The 14,553-nt window shown below is 43.9% G+C and overlaps 2 protein-coding genes across 2 annotated transcripts in view; one reads left to right on the top strand and one right to left on the bottom strand.

Moving 5' to 3' along the window:
• LOC138968860 (uncharacterized) overlaps positions 1-14,553 on the top strand; it is a 510,049-nt gene that overhangs the window by 374,948 nt on the left and 120,548 nt on the right. The gene's annotated exons all lie outside the window — the stretch shown is intronic.
• Positions 2,857-14,553, bottom strand: part of LOC138967964 (uncharacterized) — a 52,548-nt gene continuing 40,851 nt past the window's right edge. Inside the window, exons 12-18 of the mRNA XM_070340525.1 lie at positions 13,637-13,697; positions 8,712-8,856; positions 7,365-7,508; positions 5,865-6,649; positions 5,428-5,478; positions 4,863-4,952; positions 2,857-4,342 (exon numbers count right to left, since the gene is read on the bottom strand). Coding sequence (XP_070196626.1) covers positions 4,220-4,342; positions 4,863-4,952; positions 5,428-5,478; positions 5,865-6,649; positions 7,365-7,508; positions 8,712-8,856; positions 13,637-13,697 — 1,399 coding nt within the window. The 3' untranslated portion in view covers positions 2,857-4,219. The remainder of the gene's footprint in view (positions 4,343-4,862; positions 4,953-5,427; positions 5,479-5,864; positions 6,650-7,364; positions 7,509-8,711; positions 8,857-13,636; positions 13,698-14,553) is intronic.

Here is a 14,553-nt window from a genome sequence, read left to right as displayed (position 1 = left end):
TTTGTACATGGTTCATTGATGGTCGTTGTGATGATGATAATAGTGATACTGATGAAGATGATGATGATGATGATGATGATGATGGTGCATGTGTGTGTGTGTGTGTGTGTGTGTGTGTGTGTGTGTGTGTGTGTGTGTGTGTGTGTGTGTGTGTGTGTGTGTGTGTGTGTGTGTTTTTTTAGCAGGGCCAGGTCTAAGGGTGGAATAAATAATTAATGAGCTCGGCGTTATCATTTCTTTGCTATGCGATCAAACGTTCACTGTTCATGTCCCACGAACAACAGTAATCACTCGGGTTTTTTTAATAGGTTGCTTCTAATTCCTTGGCCGTAATTAACAAACATTGAAGCTTACGAAGAAACAGGTTTTGAGCGTGATGAACTCCAATTTTTCACTTGACTATCCTGAACTGAAGCCCGAGATGGGAGCAAAGTTTGCACACGTGACAGTATGTCTCCGACGTAATGGAAAGGTCTTTCATGTGAGGCTCAACCTTTACCGGATATGACGTTTACCACGACTATCTCGGCATAAGCAAGAGCGGACACCTTGTAAGCGCAGTGTCACAAACCCCATACACATTACAGTTGGACCCCCCTTTTAAGACCTCCAAAAATCAGAAAAAAATCTGTTCTTAAAGCCTCAGACTGCCTCAAATGGTTTACAGAATGATATAAATCTTCTCACGAAAAAAGAGTTCTAACATTATGGAACAACCTGCAATAGCATTTAATAGCATTAAATGACACAGTTCGTGTGAATGGCTAATTACCTTGCGTAAACCACACACAGATTTCGTGGTTTATTTTACCCCTGAGCCATCGTGGACCCGTGTCACCCTCTTTCCTTTTTCTCTCTCACAATTTAGTCGTCAGTTTGTGATTTCAATGCGACTCGCTGTATCTGCAGTAGCATGGTGTTGTGTACCTCTGAATCTAAAATGCAACAAACGGCTGCGAGTCACACGAACTTCTCGGCGGCGGCTTGGCTTCAAAGAAGCAAGCGATATGCCGAAAATGCGTCTGCTTGGGAAACACGACCTTGCGTGACCTGCTTCCGGGCTCCCTTTTTTCAAACTTTTAAAACTTCGAATTGTACTGATCTTGTCTTGATGAAAAAAGAATTATTTTGTGATTTAAGAATGTTAGTGTAACAAGCTGTCAAGCTATTATTTAGATTTTAAAAGTTAGATCTAGCGCCAAAATGAGGTGTCCGATTGTGGGTTAAAAATAAATTCTTTGAAAAATTCTCGCTCTTTACGGAGGGCACCTAGGATGTTCTCAAGCGGTGAGTGTTTAAACGAAAGGGTGTTTTAACTGTGTGTAAAAGCATGACATTGTCTGTGACCAGAAACTGATGGTTAACGTGAAGCTGAGTGTGCCTTTAAAACATAAGGAGTCTTACAATGGGGGTAAATTTACAGAGGTTATGGACAGAAAGGCTGAGAAAAAACAAGGTCTTAAAAAGGAGGGAGTCTTAGATTGGGGGGGGGGGGGGGGGAGGGGGTCTTAAAAGGGGGTTCTGCTGTATTATGTATGTCAGACTGCGCACACATTATGTCAAACGGACTGTCTTACATCCACGAAACAAATTAGAACTTATCGGACCTAGTCCACGCACACGCAAATAAGTGCAAGACTGGAAACTGATGACTAGTCATGGTCCTTGCGTTTAAGCGTTCCTTCAGTTGTGTGGGTCAAGGGGTACTTCCGCACACCATCTGTACCAGTGAAGTACTTTTTATCCAGTGTAGTACAACGGAACCCCATTTTAAGACATGCCCTCATCCTCACCCCAATGTCAGACTTCCCTTTTTGCCAAATTGTCCGTTGATAAACTGTGTCATGTGACCATAATGCTAAGACTCTTTCCTTGTTAGGACCTGATTTTCTCAGAGTTTTGGAGGCCTTGAAAGCGGAGTCCCATCATACTTAAAGGTACTGAAATTGTCAAATCCAGGTGCACGGAGCCCCTGGGGCTTTTAGTCATACCTCAGGCAGCTATCCGTTAGAAGAACTACCAAGTTTCATTGACTTGCACCCAAAGAGTCAAGAACTGCAATTTTTTTTACGAATTAATTTTGTACTCGGACCCGGCTGGTCTTGACCTATTTTTGGATCTAAATTTAGATCACCACATCATGCACAAAAAGACACGTCACTAAGCAAATTATGTCTGACATCATCATGAGTTTGTGTAAAACAAAATGGAGGCCGGAATCACTCAAGTTGAATCGAACTCCGACCAAACACCACGTAATAACTAGGTTAATTTATGCACTCGCGTGAACAAGAAACTGTCGAGCTTCACAGATGTCGTCGTTGGGTAGTTTTGGGTTTGTTTTACTACCATAGGAGGATTTTTTAACTGTAAATGCACTCAGCTGCAACAAAAACGCAAAACGAAGGCTGTGAGCTGCACTGTGCCTTTAAGAAAACGATCTGTACTAGACAGTGCACATCTCCAGTTTAGTAGTTTGCACTTGTGTTCCTGTGTCATCTGTCTATACAGTTCTTAGCAAACTGCATGCTAGCATTCAGAAGGTCCAATGCTGAAGTTTATTCGTGTGTGCATACATGTGAAATAAAGAGGAAAACGCACAGTTTGTGAACGTTTAGGCTGACTTTATTGAACTTGGAATCACATGGCATCGGGCACAAGTACAACATTTTCACGTACAACAAAGCACTGCGGAAATTGCAAAACAGACATAACAAAAACGATTTATAACTTATGCATTTAATACTCAAACAGTTATCACAGTAATGCACCAAGTCTGACACAAACCTTACCCCCTTGGCATATTGACCCCCTGCCTTCACCACCAACCCCTTCCACCCCCTATCCCACCCTTCACACACACACACACACACACACACACACACACACACACACACACACACACACACACACACACACACACACACACACACATACACCCTCATGACATCTGTAAGATGGGATTTACAATTAAACATAGGAAAATCGTCAATGGCAATGTTGAAATGCAATAGCAAACATGAAAACTGTCGAAGCAAGAAGTTCCTTTAACAATTTCGGTTGAAATGTCCAAGCACATTTCATACGTGTTTAGCAGTAATCGCCTCGCTCATGTCAAATGGAACTCACAGAAAACTTGTACTGAAAGCATGTAAACGTGTACACCTCTGCTTTAAAAACATTGTTACTTTTGCAAGAAAGTAACATCACATTGTACTGCAATCGTTCAGAGAGGGCCAAGTTGTTTTCGTGAAAAAATGTGTTTGTTTGTTTGCTTAACGCCCAGCCGACCACGAAGGGCCATATCAGGGCGGTGCTGCTTTGACATATAACGTGCGCCACACACAAGACAGAAGTCGCAGCACAGGCTTCATGTCTCACCCTGTCACATTATTCTGACACCGGACCAACCAGTCCTAGCACTAACCCCATAATGCCAGACGCCAGGCGGAGCAGCCACTAGATTGCCAATTTTAAAGTCTTAGACCTGTATGACCCGGCCGGGGTTCGAACCCACGACCTCCCGATCACGGGGCGGACGCCTTACCACTAGGCCAACCGTGCCGGTTTCGTGAACAAAACAGACAAAGCAGCGAGACATGCACCAAGACAAAGCAGCTGATCATATTTTCTTGAAGTGATAAAATCAAAAAAAAAAAAAAAAAAAAAAAGAACCCACAAATATAAATAAATAAATAAATAAATATATAAATAAATAAAGGATGCTTTGAGTTAATGCTGAAAGGCTTTCGAATTTCAAGTTAATGTGGCCATTTTCACAGATGTGCACGGTTTAATGTTAGAAAGCGTGCGAGCGTGCGTGCGTGCGTGCATGCGTACGTGCGTGTGTATGCGCGTGTGTCTGTTTATACCCTCGTGTGTGTATGTGTGTGTACAGTTGTCTGTAATTGTCTGTATCCACATTTGTCCAATAACAAACGTCAAGGCAGATGGAGAAAATTGAAGAAAAGTTCTCACATCACATCACAGAATAGCATGACTTTATATCCAACGACATCGTCCTTCGGTTCGGCAAACGGTCCACACTAAATACGGTTCCTGGCCTCTAAGCCTACAGAAACATTCGCCGTTTAGGCCATTACACATGTTTGTAGCCGTGATGTCAGTGTGGGTAAATCCTCTGTCATTTTCCCCTGCATCATCAGTGTCTGTTCAATAATTGTCCACATTTTTCTGTTCTGAAGTCAGACCAGCAGGATCATCTCTTGGCAGAGCGGCATTCTTTGAGGAAGCTGTGGAGGGTCTGTTGTTTGAATTCCTCCCATTGCATGTTGACGTCAAGACGGTCTATCAGGTCTTCTTCGCTAGGGAACGGTTTGTTCTGAAACAACAATAAGAACATGAAAACACGCATGAATTAAACGAATGAATTAGTCTCACTATAAGATAACAGTATAGCACAAGCACAGAAACACCCGCACTATTCACACAAAAGTGCGAGTCTGCAGTAAGCCAAGCTGCACACCTTATCTAAAACTCGTGGTTGCCTATAATTTATGTAATCTGCTCACGCATGTGTGCACCGCCAGGTGCATCCATCCAACAATCTGTCAATTGAACAACTAACCTTACCTTTCTCTCCAACCCTACCCCCATCCACCCCCCCACCAACACCACCGACCTACCTGTCCCCTAAATTCATCCAGACATGGATACATCCAAACCATGCACAATCCATCAAGCTCACCCATAGACCAATCTATCCCATCAAATCATCAACGTCTTTTCACACGTCACTGAAACTGTTTGATAAATCACTCGAGCGAACAAGAAAACATTCAGTGCAACGCTTACTCAGACAGGTGTGACCTCAAGGAACGAGAAAAGCGAGAGTGACTGACCTTGAGTCGAATAAGACTGAAGATGGCATCATCGCAGTGCCTCATGAAGAATTTCTTGTTGATCTGAAGCACCTCGCACTCCCCGCTGACCTGCACATCATCATCATCATCATCATCATCATCATCATCATCATCATCATCATCATCATCATCATCATCATCATCATCATCATCATCATCATCCTCATCGTCGTCGTGCACCCGATCATCATCATCATCATCATCATCATCATCATCATCATCATCATCATCATCATCATCATCATCATCATCATCGTCGTCGTCGTCGTCCTTCTCCTCCTCCTCCTCCTCACCATCCTCTTCCTCCTCCTCATCTTCATCAGTAGGAACAGCAGCAGCATCGTCCGAGTGATCACTGTCTGCGTTATTCAAATAATGTAAACCATCTTCTGCTGTACTGCAGTTACTATAGCCTATACTTAGGTGCAGGGTACGTTTTAAATGACTTGCTCTTGGACGTTTGCGTTTTCGCAATATCTGCTCAAATGTTTGTTTCGTAATTGTTTAAATTATCTCCAATAGTAGAAGACAATGATGCACTTACTAGACTGACTGTGGGCCCCCTCTCCTCTGGGTCCAGACAGGCACGTAGACCCTGCAACACGAAAGACAACGTTCAATATTATTATGCAGTCGCCTCTTTAAATTGTTACTGGTCACTCTAATATGTAAAACAAAACAAAAATCAACTGAGACAAAAATTCGAAGTGAGAGAAGATTTATTATCGGTAGAGCTGTAAATAGTGAAAAGAGGAGCAGGGGGGTTGCAGGCTTTAGAGAGGAGGAATCAGACAATGAATACGTTCAGGCTAATCGAACGTAGAAATATGTGTTAAAAGTTTCATTGAAGCATTTAAAGAACATTCAAATGTCAAAACTCGAGAAATTAGTCAACTTTGGAATAAACTCATCAGTTTTAAAACCAATCTCAAAGCGTGTTATCTTCTTATTTTGGTAAACATGTAACTATAGCATACTCACAAAGACTTGGCCAGGATGCAGGGTCTCCACCTGGACGAATGCCGGAAGCGTGTGGTTCCCGACCTGGATCACCTGGTTCTTGTTGCTAGGCGACAGCGAGCGGGCACTGGGGGTCGGGGGAGTCTTCAGGAAGCTGGCAGACCTCCCCCGCGTCTTCCCCAGTCGGTCACTACCACCACCACCACCACCCACCGTCGTTGCGGGCGGCTGGGCGATCGACAGGCGGCGACCGATGACGGCAGCGGCTTCGTCGGGCGGGATGAGGATGGACTTCCGCCGGCCGGGATGGCTCGGGTCGGCGGGTCTGTCGAACAAGCCGCCCGTCATATCGGCCGACAGGCGTCGCCCCATCATGCGTGTGGTGCCAGCCAGCTCTGAGCCCAGCATGGCGGGGGAGTCTGATGTATCTGCTTCTTTGGAGTCTGATTTGTCTTGAATGTTCTCTGCACTACTGTCTTCAGAGTTAGGTCCGTTATCAGTCGCCAAGAGTCCTGTCTCGCTGCTCTCCTCGTGAGAACTAGCTCCTCCCTCTCCTCCAGCCCGAGGCAGGCTCTGAGATCGTGAGGTGAGGTTCTTCGGGAGTTCTTCCACTGTCTCCTGCACCACCACCTGCGTCAGCCCGTTCGCGTTGCTGTGGGAATCGTCTTTGACCTCGGTGACCTTGACCTCTGAGTTGCGATGGCGACGGTCAGGGTCGTCGTCCAGGACGAGGCGAGGAAGGCTGAGCTCGGGTCGGTCGTGTTGCGTGAAGGAGGACGACTTTCTCGCTGACGTGTGTCTTGGGCCTGTGGTATTGTGCACATGGGTTGGTTCAAGTGATTTGTTTTTTCAAAGACACTAACACACAGCCAGACACACATAAACATAGTCATTATTATCGCACCCACAATAACATACAGACCCACACGCGCATGCACGCACGCTCGAATGCACGCACGCACGCACATACACACACACTCGCACGCACACACGCACGCAGGCAGGTACTCGGAGATAGGGGGCGGAGGGAGAGAGAGAGAGAGAGAGAGAGAGAGAGAGAGAGAGAGAGAGAGAGAGAGGGAGAGAGAGAGAGACTGAGAGAGAGAGATATATATATAGAGAGAGAGGGGAGAGAGAGAGGAGAGAGAGAGACTGAGAGAGAGACTGAGAGAGATAGACTCGCCGAGAGAGAGAGAGAGAGAGAGAGAATGAGAGAGGGAGAGAGAGAGAGAGAGAGGGGAGAGAGAGAGGAGAGAGAGAGAGAGAGGAGAGAGAGAGGAGAGAGAGAGAGAGAGAGGAGAGAGAGAGATAGGGAGAGAGAGAGGGAGAGAGAGAGGGAGAGAGAGCGGGAGAGAGAGCGGGAGAGAGAGAGAGAGAGACAGAGAGAGAGAGAGAGACAGAGACAGAGAGAGACAGAGAGACAGACATGCAGGCAGACAGGCAGACAGACAGACAGACAGACAGGTAGAAAGCCAGACAGACACACGGACAAACAAACAAACAAACAGACTAACAACTCACCTTGCCGCGTGGCAGGCAGAGAGATACAGGGGCGCGGCTGGACCGGTGTCCTCTGACTGCGGGAGGAGGTGGGGGGAGCGGAGCGCGCCGTCAGTCTGCCGCTAGTGGGGGGACGATAGGTGGAGGGGCGGTACGCTGACTTGACTGAAAAAACACCAAGTTGCGTGAAGCGAAACTGAAACTAAGGAAGGAAGGAAGGAGGTGAGGCAATCCATGTACAAAAAAATGTTGCGTGTACTGATGAGTGCACTATGCACACGCTCTGTTAGTGTGTGTGTGTATGTGTGTGTGTGTGTGTGTGTGTGTGTGTGTGTGTGTGTGTGTGTGTGTGTATGTGTGTGTGTGTGTGTGTGTGTGTGTGGCCTGAAACTAAATGATCAACACTGAAAACCACGGATCAGTCATCAACTGTACCAGATAGGCTTGGCTAGCCGAAATCTGAAGATCGAGATGCATCGCGCTGGTCGTCGCGAAGCATGGGAAGGAAACTAATGACAAATGTTCTTTCATTTGGAGCCGATTTTCAGAGTTTACATGACATATCGATATAGTTTGGATTCAGTAAACAATTTTAAAACAATACAGTGCAATCGTTTTTGACTAAAATTTCAATCAATTTCGTTGGAAAATAAGGTCGCCTCAATTCTGTTTGAAAGTGGTGTCGACGCCATCAAAGATATTTATGGAAACAAAATTGAAACAAGAAGAGCAAATGCTCGATCGAGTCACTTTCGCAGTTCTGAATATTATATGAGGCATCAGATGGACAGGAAGAAATTGCTATTCACAACACAATGAGTCACGTTCACATAAAATTTGAGCCCGGTCACTTTTATAGTTTCCGAGAAAAGCCCAACGTTAAGTTGTGTGTTGCCGAACAGAAAAGGCTAGTTATCTCCCTTGTTTTTCTGATAACGTTCGTAAAAGGCTACAGATGTAAATACTTTGATGTAAAGAATAATCCTACAAAGTTTCAATCACATCCGATGAACTTTGTCAAAGATATAAAATGTCTAATTTTTTCCTTTGACGCTGACCTGTGACCTTGAAAAAGGTCAAAGGTCAACGAAACCATCGTTAAAGTGTAGAGGTCATTGGAGGTCACGACTAAACAAAATATGAGCCCGATCGCTTTGATAGTTTCCGAGAAAAGTCCAACGTTAAGGTGGTGTCTACGGCCGGCCGGACAGACTAACACTGACCGATTACATAGAGTCACTTTTTCTCAAGTGACTCAAAAACAACATGGGAAGAATTTTACGCCATGTAAAAGCCTCGACAGAACTTGATGCTGAGCACATGACAGTTTACGCAAGAAGGCATGTCTGTTGACAGAAGACAACATACTATATTTTCGCTCCTCCACGAAGCTGAGAATGCGTTTCTTCAGGTAGAACGGTGACTGATTTTTGACCATGGACTGCGTTTTGCGTCGCCTGGCCTTCACGTCAATGTTGCCTGGCTGCAGGTACTTGATCACACGTGCCTCACCCTGGGAAGGCATACATAGACATACATAGACATATATAGACACACATAGACATACATAGACATACATAGACATAATTATATAGTCTGATTGTTGACCATGGACTGCGTTTTGCGTCGCCTGGCCTTCACGTCAATGTTGCCTGGCTGCAGGTACTTGATCACACGTGCCTCACCCTGGGAAGGCATACATAGACATACATAGACATATATAGACATATATAGACACACATAGACATACATAGACATACATAGACATAATTATATAGTCTGATTGTTGATCACGGACTGCGTTTTGCGTCGCCTGGCCTTCACGTCAATGTTGCCTGGCTGCAGGTACTTGATCACACGTGCCTCACCCTGGGAAGGCATACATAGACATACATAGACATATATAGACACACATAGACATACATAGACATATATAGATATACATAGACAATTATATAGTCTGATTGTTGATCACGGACTGCGTTTTGCGTCGCCTGGCCTTCACGTCAATGTTGCCTGGCTGCAGGTACTTGATCACACGTGCCTCACCCTGGGAAGGCATACATAGACATACATAGACATATATAGACACACATAGACATACATAGACATATATAGACATACATAGACATACATAGACATATATAGACATACATAGACATACATAGACATATATAGACATACATAGTCACACATAGAGATATATAGACATAGACATAATTATATAGTCTGATTGTTGATCACGGACTGCGTTTTGCGTCGCCTGGCCTTCACGTCAATGTTGCCTGGCTGCAGGTACTTGATCACACGTGCCTCACCCTGGGAAGGCATACATAGACATACATAGACATATATAGACACACATAGACATACATAGACATAATTATATAGTCTGATTGTTGATCACGGACTGCGTTTTGCGTCGCCTGGCCTTCACGTCAATGTTGCCTGGCTGCAGGTACTTGATCACACGTGCCTCACCCTGGGAAGGCATACATAGACATACATAGACATATATAGACACACATAGACATACATAGACATACATATACATAGACATAATTATATAGTCTGATTGTTGAGGACTGGGTGGCCGAGTGGTAACGCACTTGCGCTCGGAATCGAGAGGTTGCGTGTTCGACCCTGGGTCGGGCCGCTATTTTCTCCCCCCTTTCCTAACCTAGATGGTGGGTTCAAGTGCTAGTCTTTCGGATGAGACGAAAAACCGAGGTCCCTTCGTGTACACTATATTGGGGTGTGCACGTTAAAGATCCCACGATTGACAAAAGGGTCTTTCCTGGCAAAATTGTATAGGCATAGATAAAAATGTCCATCAAATACCCGTGTGACTTGGAATAAAGGCCGCAACAGGCTTGAGGTTTGCTGGTCGATGTGAATGCGTGATATATTGTGTAAAAAAATTCCATCTCACACGGCATAAAAGCGCTTTGAACTTCGGATAAGGCGCTATATAAATAAAGAGAATAACAAAATAAAATAATCACGGACTGCGTTTTGCGTCGCCTGGCCTTCAGGTCAATGTTGCAGGTACTTGATCACACGTGCCTCACCCTGGGAAGGCATATATAGACATATATAGACATACATAGTCACACATAGAGATATATAGACTGTCTGTTGATCATGGACTGCTCTTTTCGTCGCCTAGCCTTCACGTCAATGTTGCCTGGCTGCAGGTACTTGATCACCCGGGCCTCACCCTGGGAAGTCATACATTACATGGTTTGGGTGTGTATTAGTTATTTGCTTAAACGGGCGCAGTGGCCTAGTGGATAAGACGCCGGTGTAACACGAAATTTTTACTCCACGAAAAATTTACTCCGGAGTAAATATTTCGTACGAAATTCTTACTCCGAGTACACTTTTCGTACGAGAAAAGAACTCCCCAAGGCACGAAAAAATTACTCCCTCCACGAAATTTTTACTCCCCATTTTTTTTCCTTCAAAACGGTCTAGGTCTGCCGGAAGTCGTATTTTTTCAAACCATTCATTTGAGGATCAATATTTTGATATACATACAAGAACAAAACTTGTTGAGAATGATGTGTTGCATATTTTTTGTTCAATAAATGTCTTTCTATCTTCAACGGTTTTGGCTATATGAGCTATATGCATGCATAGGATGACCGTATTGCTTTTTTTTGCGTTTTCAGGGTATGCCGCTTTGCGCCTGGTTTTTAGATATAAATAAGGACCATGACTATAAAAAAAATTACTGTTTTTTGTTGTAACAAACTCACTTTGTTGGAAAAACATGTCCTTTGAATTGTGTGCCAACATTTATTTTGTAGAATTTGAGTGTGTAAATAGTAAATTGCTGAACACATATACTGTGAATACTGTACACTGGACAGTAAAAATCTCGTACGCAAAAATGGGATGCGGGCGAAGGGATAATGCCAATAAGTGATCTCGCGCACACGAATGTCGCGCTGCCCTCCTTCCACCCCTTCTACCACCAAGACTAACAAGGGGACAAGGGAGTAAAAATTTCGTACACCTGGCATGGGAAGTTAAATTGCTCGTGTTGGGGTGAAGTAATTTATTCGTTATTTATTCGTCAGGGGAGTAACATTTTTGTACGAAATGTTTACTCGGAACTCACCTGTCTTGGGGAGTAATTTTCTCGTGCAATGGGGGAGTGCTTTTTTCGTAAAGGGAGTAACTTTTTCGTACGAAATGTTTACTCCGGAGTAAAAATCTCGTGGGAGTAATTTTCTCGTGTTACACCGGCCTCCCACGCGGAAGGTCGCAGGTGGGTTAAGGGTGGCGATTTTTTTCGATCTTCCAGGTCAACTTATGTGCAGACCTACTAGTGCCTTAATTATCCCCCTTCGTGTGTACACTCAAAGGAAAAGATGCTTTAATCCATGTGAGAGTTCGGTGGGTTATAAAAACACGAAAACACCCAGCATGCTTCCCCCGAAAGCGGCGTATGGCTGCCTGAATGGCTCATACACTCACTCGCCGACCGACTAAACCATTCCGCCAGTCACAAAGTCATCGACTCCTGTCACTCCCAAATTCCTTGTCTTAATCATTTACTCATTAATCGCTGTGTGGCAGATTTGATTAAAACCGGGGGCTGCCAGGGGATTGTGCGGGATGTTTCTTATTTACTCGTGATGTTGTTTGACCTCGCGTTGTGTTTTGTTTTGAGTGTAAGAATATTTCCCGTTTCCCTCTCTTATCCCCGATGCAGTAGACTCTAGTTTTCAACTCTCATACGGCCAACGGCCTCTCTCTTGCCAACGAATGTAGCCCACACCGTGGTTGTACAGTTTAAAACATCATTTTTATTCTACAAGTGCATGAAATCAAAACATCGTCACTTTCACGCAGACTCGTCACTTCACAACTATTTCTGTCGTGTCTCAGTACTGTCGCTGACTGTCGTTTAAACAAGGGGGGTGATTATCAGGTTCCCGATTGACAAGGAACTTATTCAGACTTAAAGTCTTTATAACAGAACTCCCGATTAACAAGGAGCTATTTAGTGCATGAGATACTATCACTATCAGATTCCCGATTGGCAAGGAATTTATACAAACGTTATAACAAAACTCCCGATTGACAAGGAGCTATTTAGTGCATGAGATACTATCAGATTCCCGATTGGCAAGGAATTTATACAAGCGTTATAACAGAACTCCCGATTGACAAGGAGCTATTTAGTGTAGACTGCAAGGTTCCTAGTTCACAAAGAATGATTAAACAACAGATCTAAACAATTAAATCCTTACGGTTAGTAATGAAGGCCGGCTTCCGTTTAACAAAGAAGTCGGCTAAGGTTTCTTTTTCCCGGTTAACAAAGAATTTGATTAAGTAAGACTTCCGATTAACAAAAAGTCTGGTTACAATTACTGACTCCCGATTAACAAAGAGTTTGAAGTTAAGATTAGGTGACTCCCGATTAACAAAGAGTTTGAAGTTAAGATTAGGTGACTCCCGATTAACAAAGAGTGCCGCACCCGCGAAATCCAAAACATTATATAGACCTCAAATCTTTGGACTATTTCGCATAATCATGCGCTACAGTGAACTCTGACCCTGAATCACTAACTTCCGGCAAATAATCCGGTTCTTCTTCAATTTATACTACTCTATTTTCCGCTAACCGTCGTTAAACAACCATGTCCGTAAGCGACTATTATCCTAAAGAAACTTATCATTTTATCAAACAACTCCCGCACATCGATACTAACAGATTAGCAGCTGGTCGTCTGCAACAAAGTCACGTCTGCTTGAAGCGTCAGTGCTAAGCTGTTCTAAAAGCTAGCATCGTGCGTCGTAAATTACGTCACATAAAAGATGGCGTCAAGTGCATGCGTACCAATGAAGTCACTCAAACACGCGCACGCACACTGAATATTATTACGTGGGCTGTAAGGCTATTCCCTCACAGCTGAATCAATCTCAAGGATTCTAATTATTATCATTATTGTGGTTGTTGCGTGCTGTCTTGTTTCGATTAGCAAGTATCGGTAATATCATTGACATTTTCATGATTCGACAAACTGTCAGTACACCGATAAAAAAAAAGCATGCATAATGCAACACTACCCCAAACCGTCGGTTGTTTTGGGATCGCTGGAGAATTTAGATGAGCTTATTTTGTGACATTACAAAACTCAGGACTTGTTACCCAACTCACTACTGTAATGGACATCATTATAGTGAACGAAAAGGAATTTATTTTGTACCCGGACAAAATAATCAGGATTTGTAATTTTATCTGCTATTGTGATGGAAATGGGGCTTCCGATCCTCACCGATTTGATGACGTAGATCCAGTCAATGTCGTACAAGTCCTCTGCAATCAACGTCCCGTATCTGCAACCAAGGTGACCTAGATAATGGCATGTTTGTTATAAACACGTGGCGCACACCTTTTAAGCCTCCGAAATTGATTCAATAAAAGATATCCCACTGTACCCAGGAAGCAGTCATGCTGATAATGTGAAAAGAGAGAGAGAGAGAGAGAGAGAGAGAGAGAGAGAGAGAGAGAGAGAGAGAGAGAGAGAGAGAGAGAGAGAGAGAGAGAGAGCGAGAGAGAGAGAGAGAGAGAGAGAGAGAGAGAGAGAGAGCACCATTGACAATGATTATCGCAGATCGATCGACCCCCTAATCGATATGCGGAACGGCCCCAACGCCTTGACATTGATGTATTGTAGGTTTTCCCTGCCTTTGTCCCCGCAGTGTCGTAAAGGTGGAGGCAAGAGTCATCAAAATGCGTCGTTTCTCAGCCACAAAGATCGCTCCGGAACTTTTGCTACCCCAAGATTTGAACGTCTGTGGTAAAAAGGGTGCATTTGAATTTCACGCATTTGAAAAATGTTTTCGTCTTCCCGCATTTGATTTTCCCGCATTTGGTGGTTTGAATTTCACGCATGTGAGCTTTTGAAAGTCACGCATGTGAGCTGTTGAAAATCACGCATGTAGTGTATGCGTTGGGGTGTGTGTATATGAGATAGAGTTGCTCGTGACCGATGATGAGTCTCAATTCACCTTGAAATGAGTTGAAACATTTAAGTTTTCTATTAGATGAGATGGTAAATTCTTCAAGAGGTGAATGAAGAATCGTTCTGACACATGTCTTCAATTCTTTCACATACTCAAGCAATTTTTACAGTAAAACAAATATACACATGTACCTCTTCACACACTCACACACACACACACACATACA

This window comes from Littorina saxatilis, linkage group LG6 (assembly GCF_037325665.1).
Source record: "Littorina saxatilis isolate snail1 linkage group LG6, US_GU_Lsax_2.0, whole genome shotgun sequence".
Taxonomy (NCBI): Eukaryota; Metazoa; Mollusca; class Gastropoda; order Littorinimorpha; family Littorinidae; genus Littorina; species Littorina saxatilis.
Note: the sequence above shows the minus strand (reverse complement) of the source record. Positions and strands in the feature narration are given on the sequence as shown.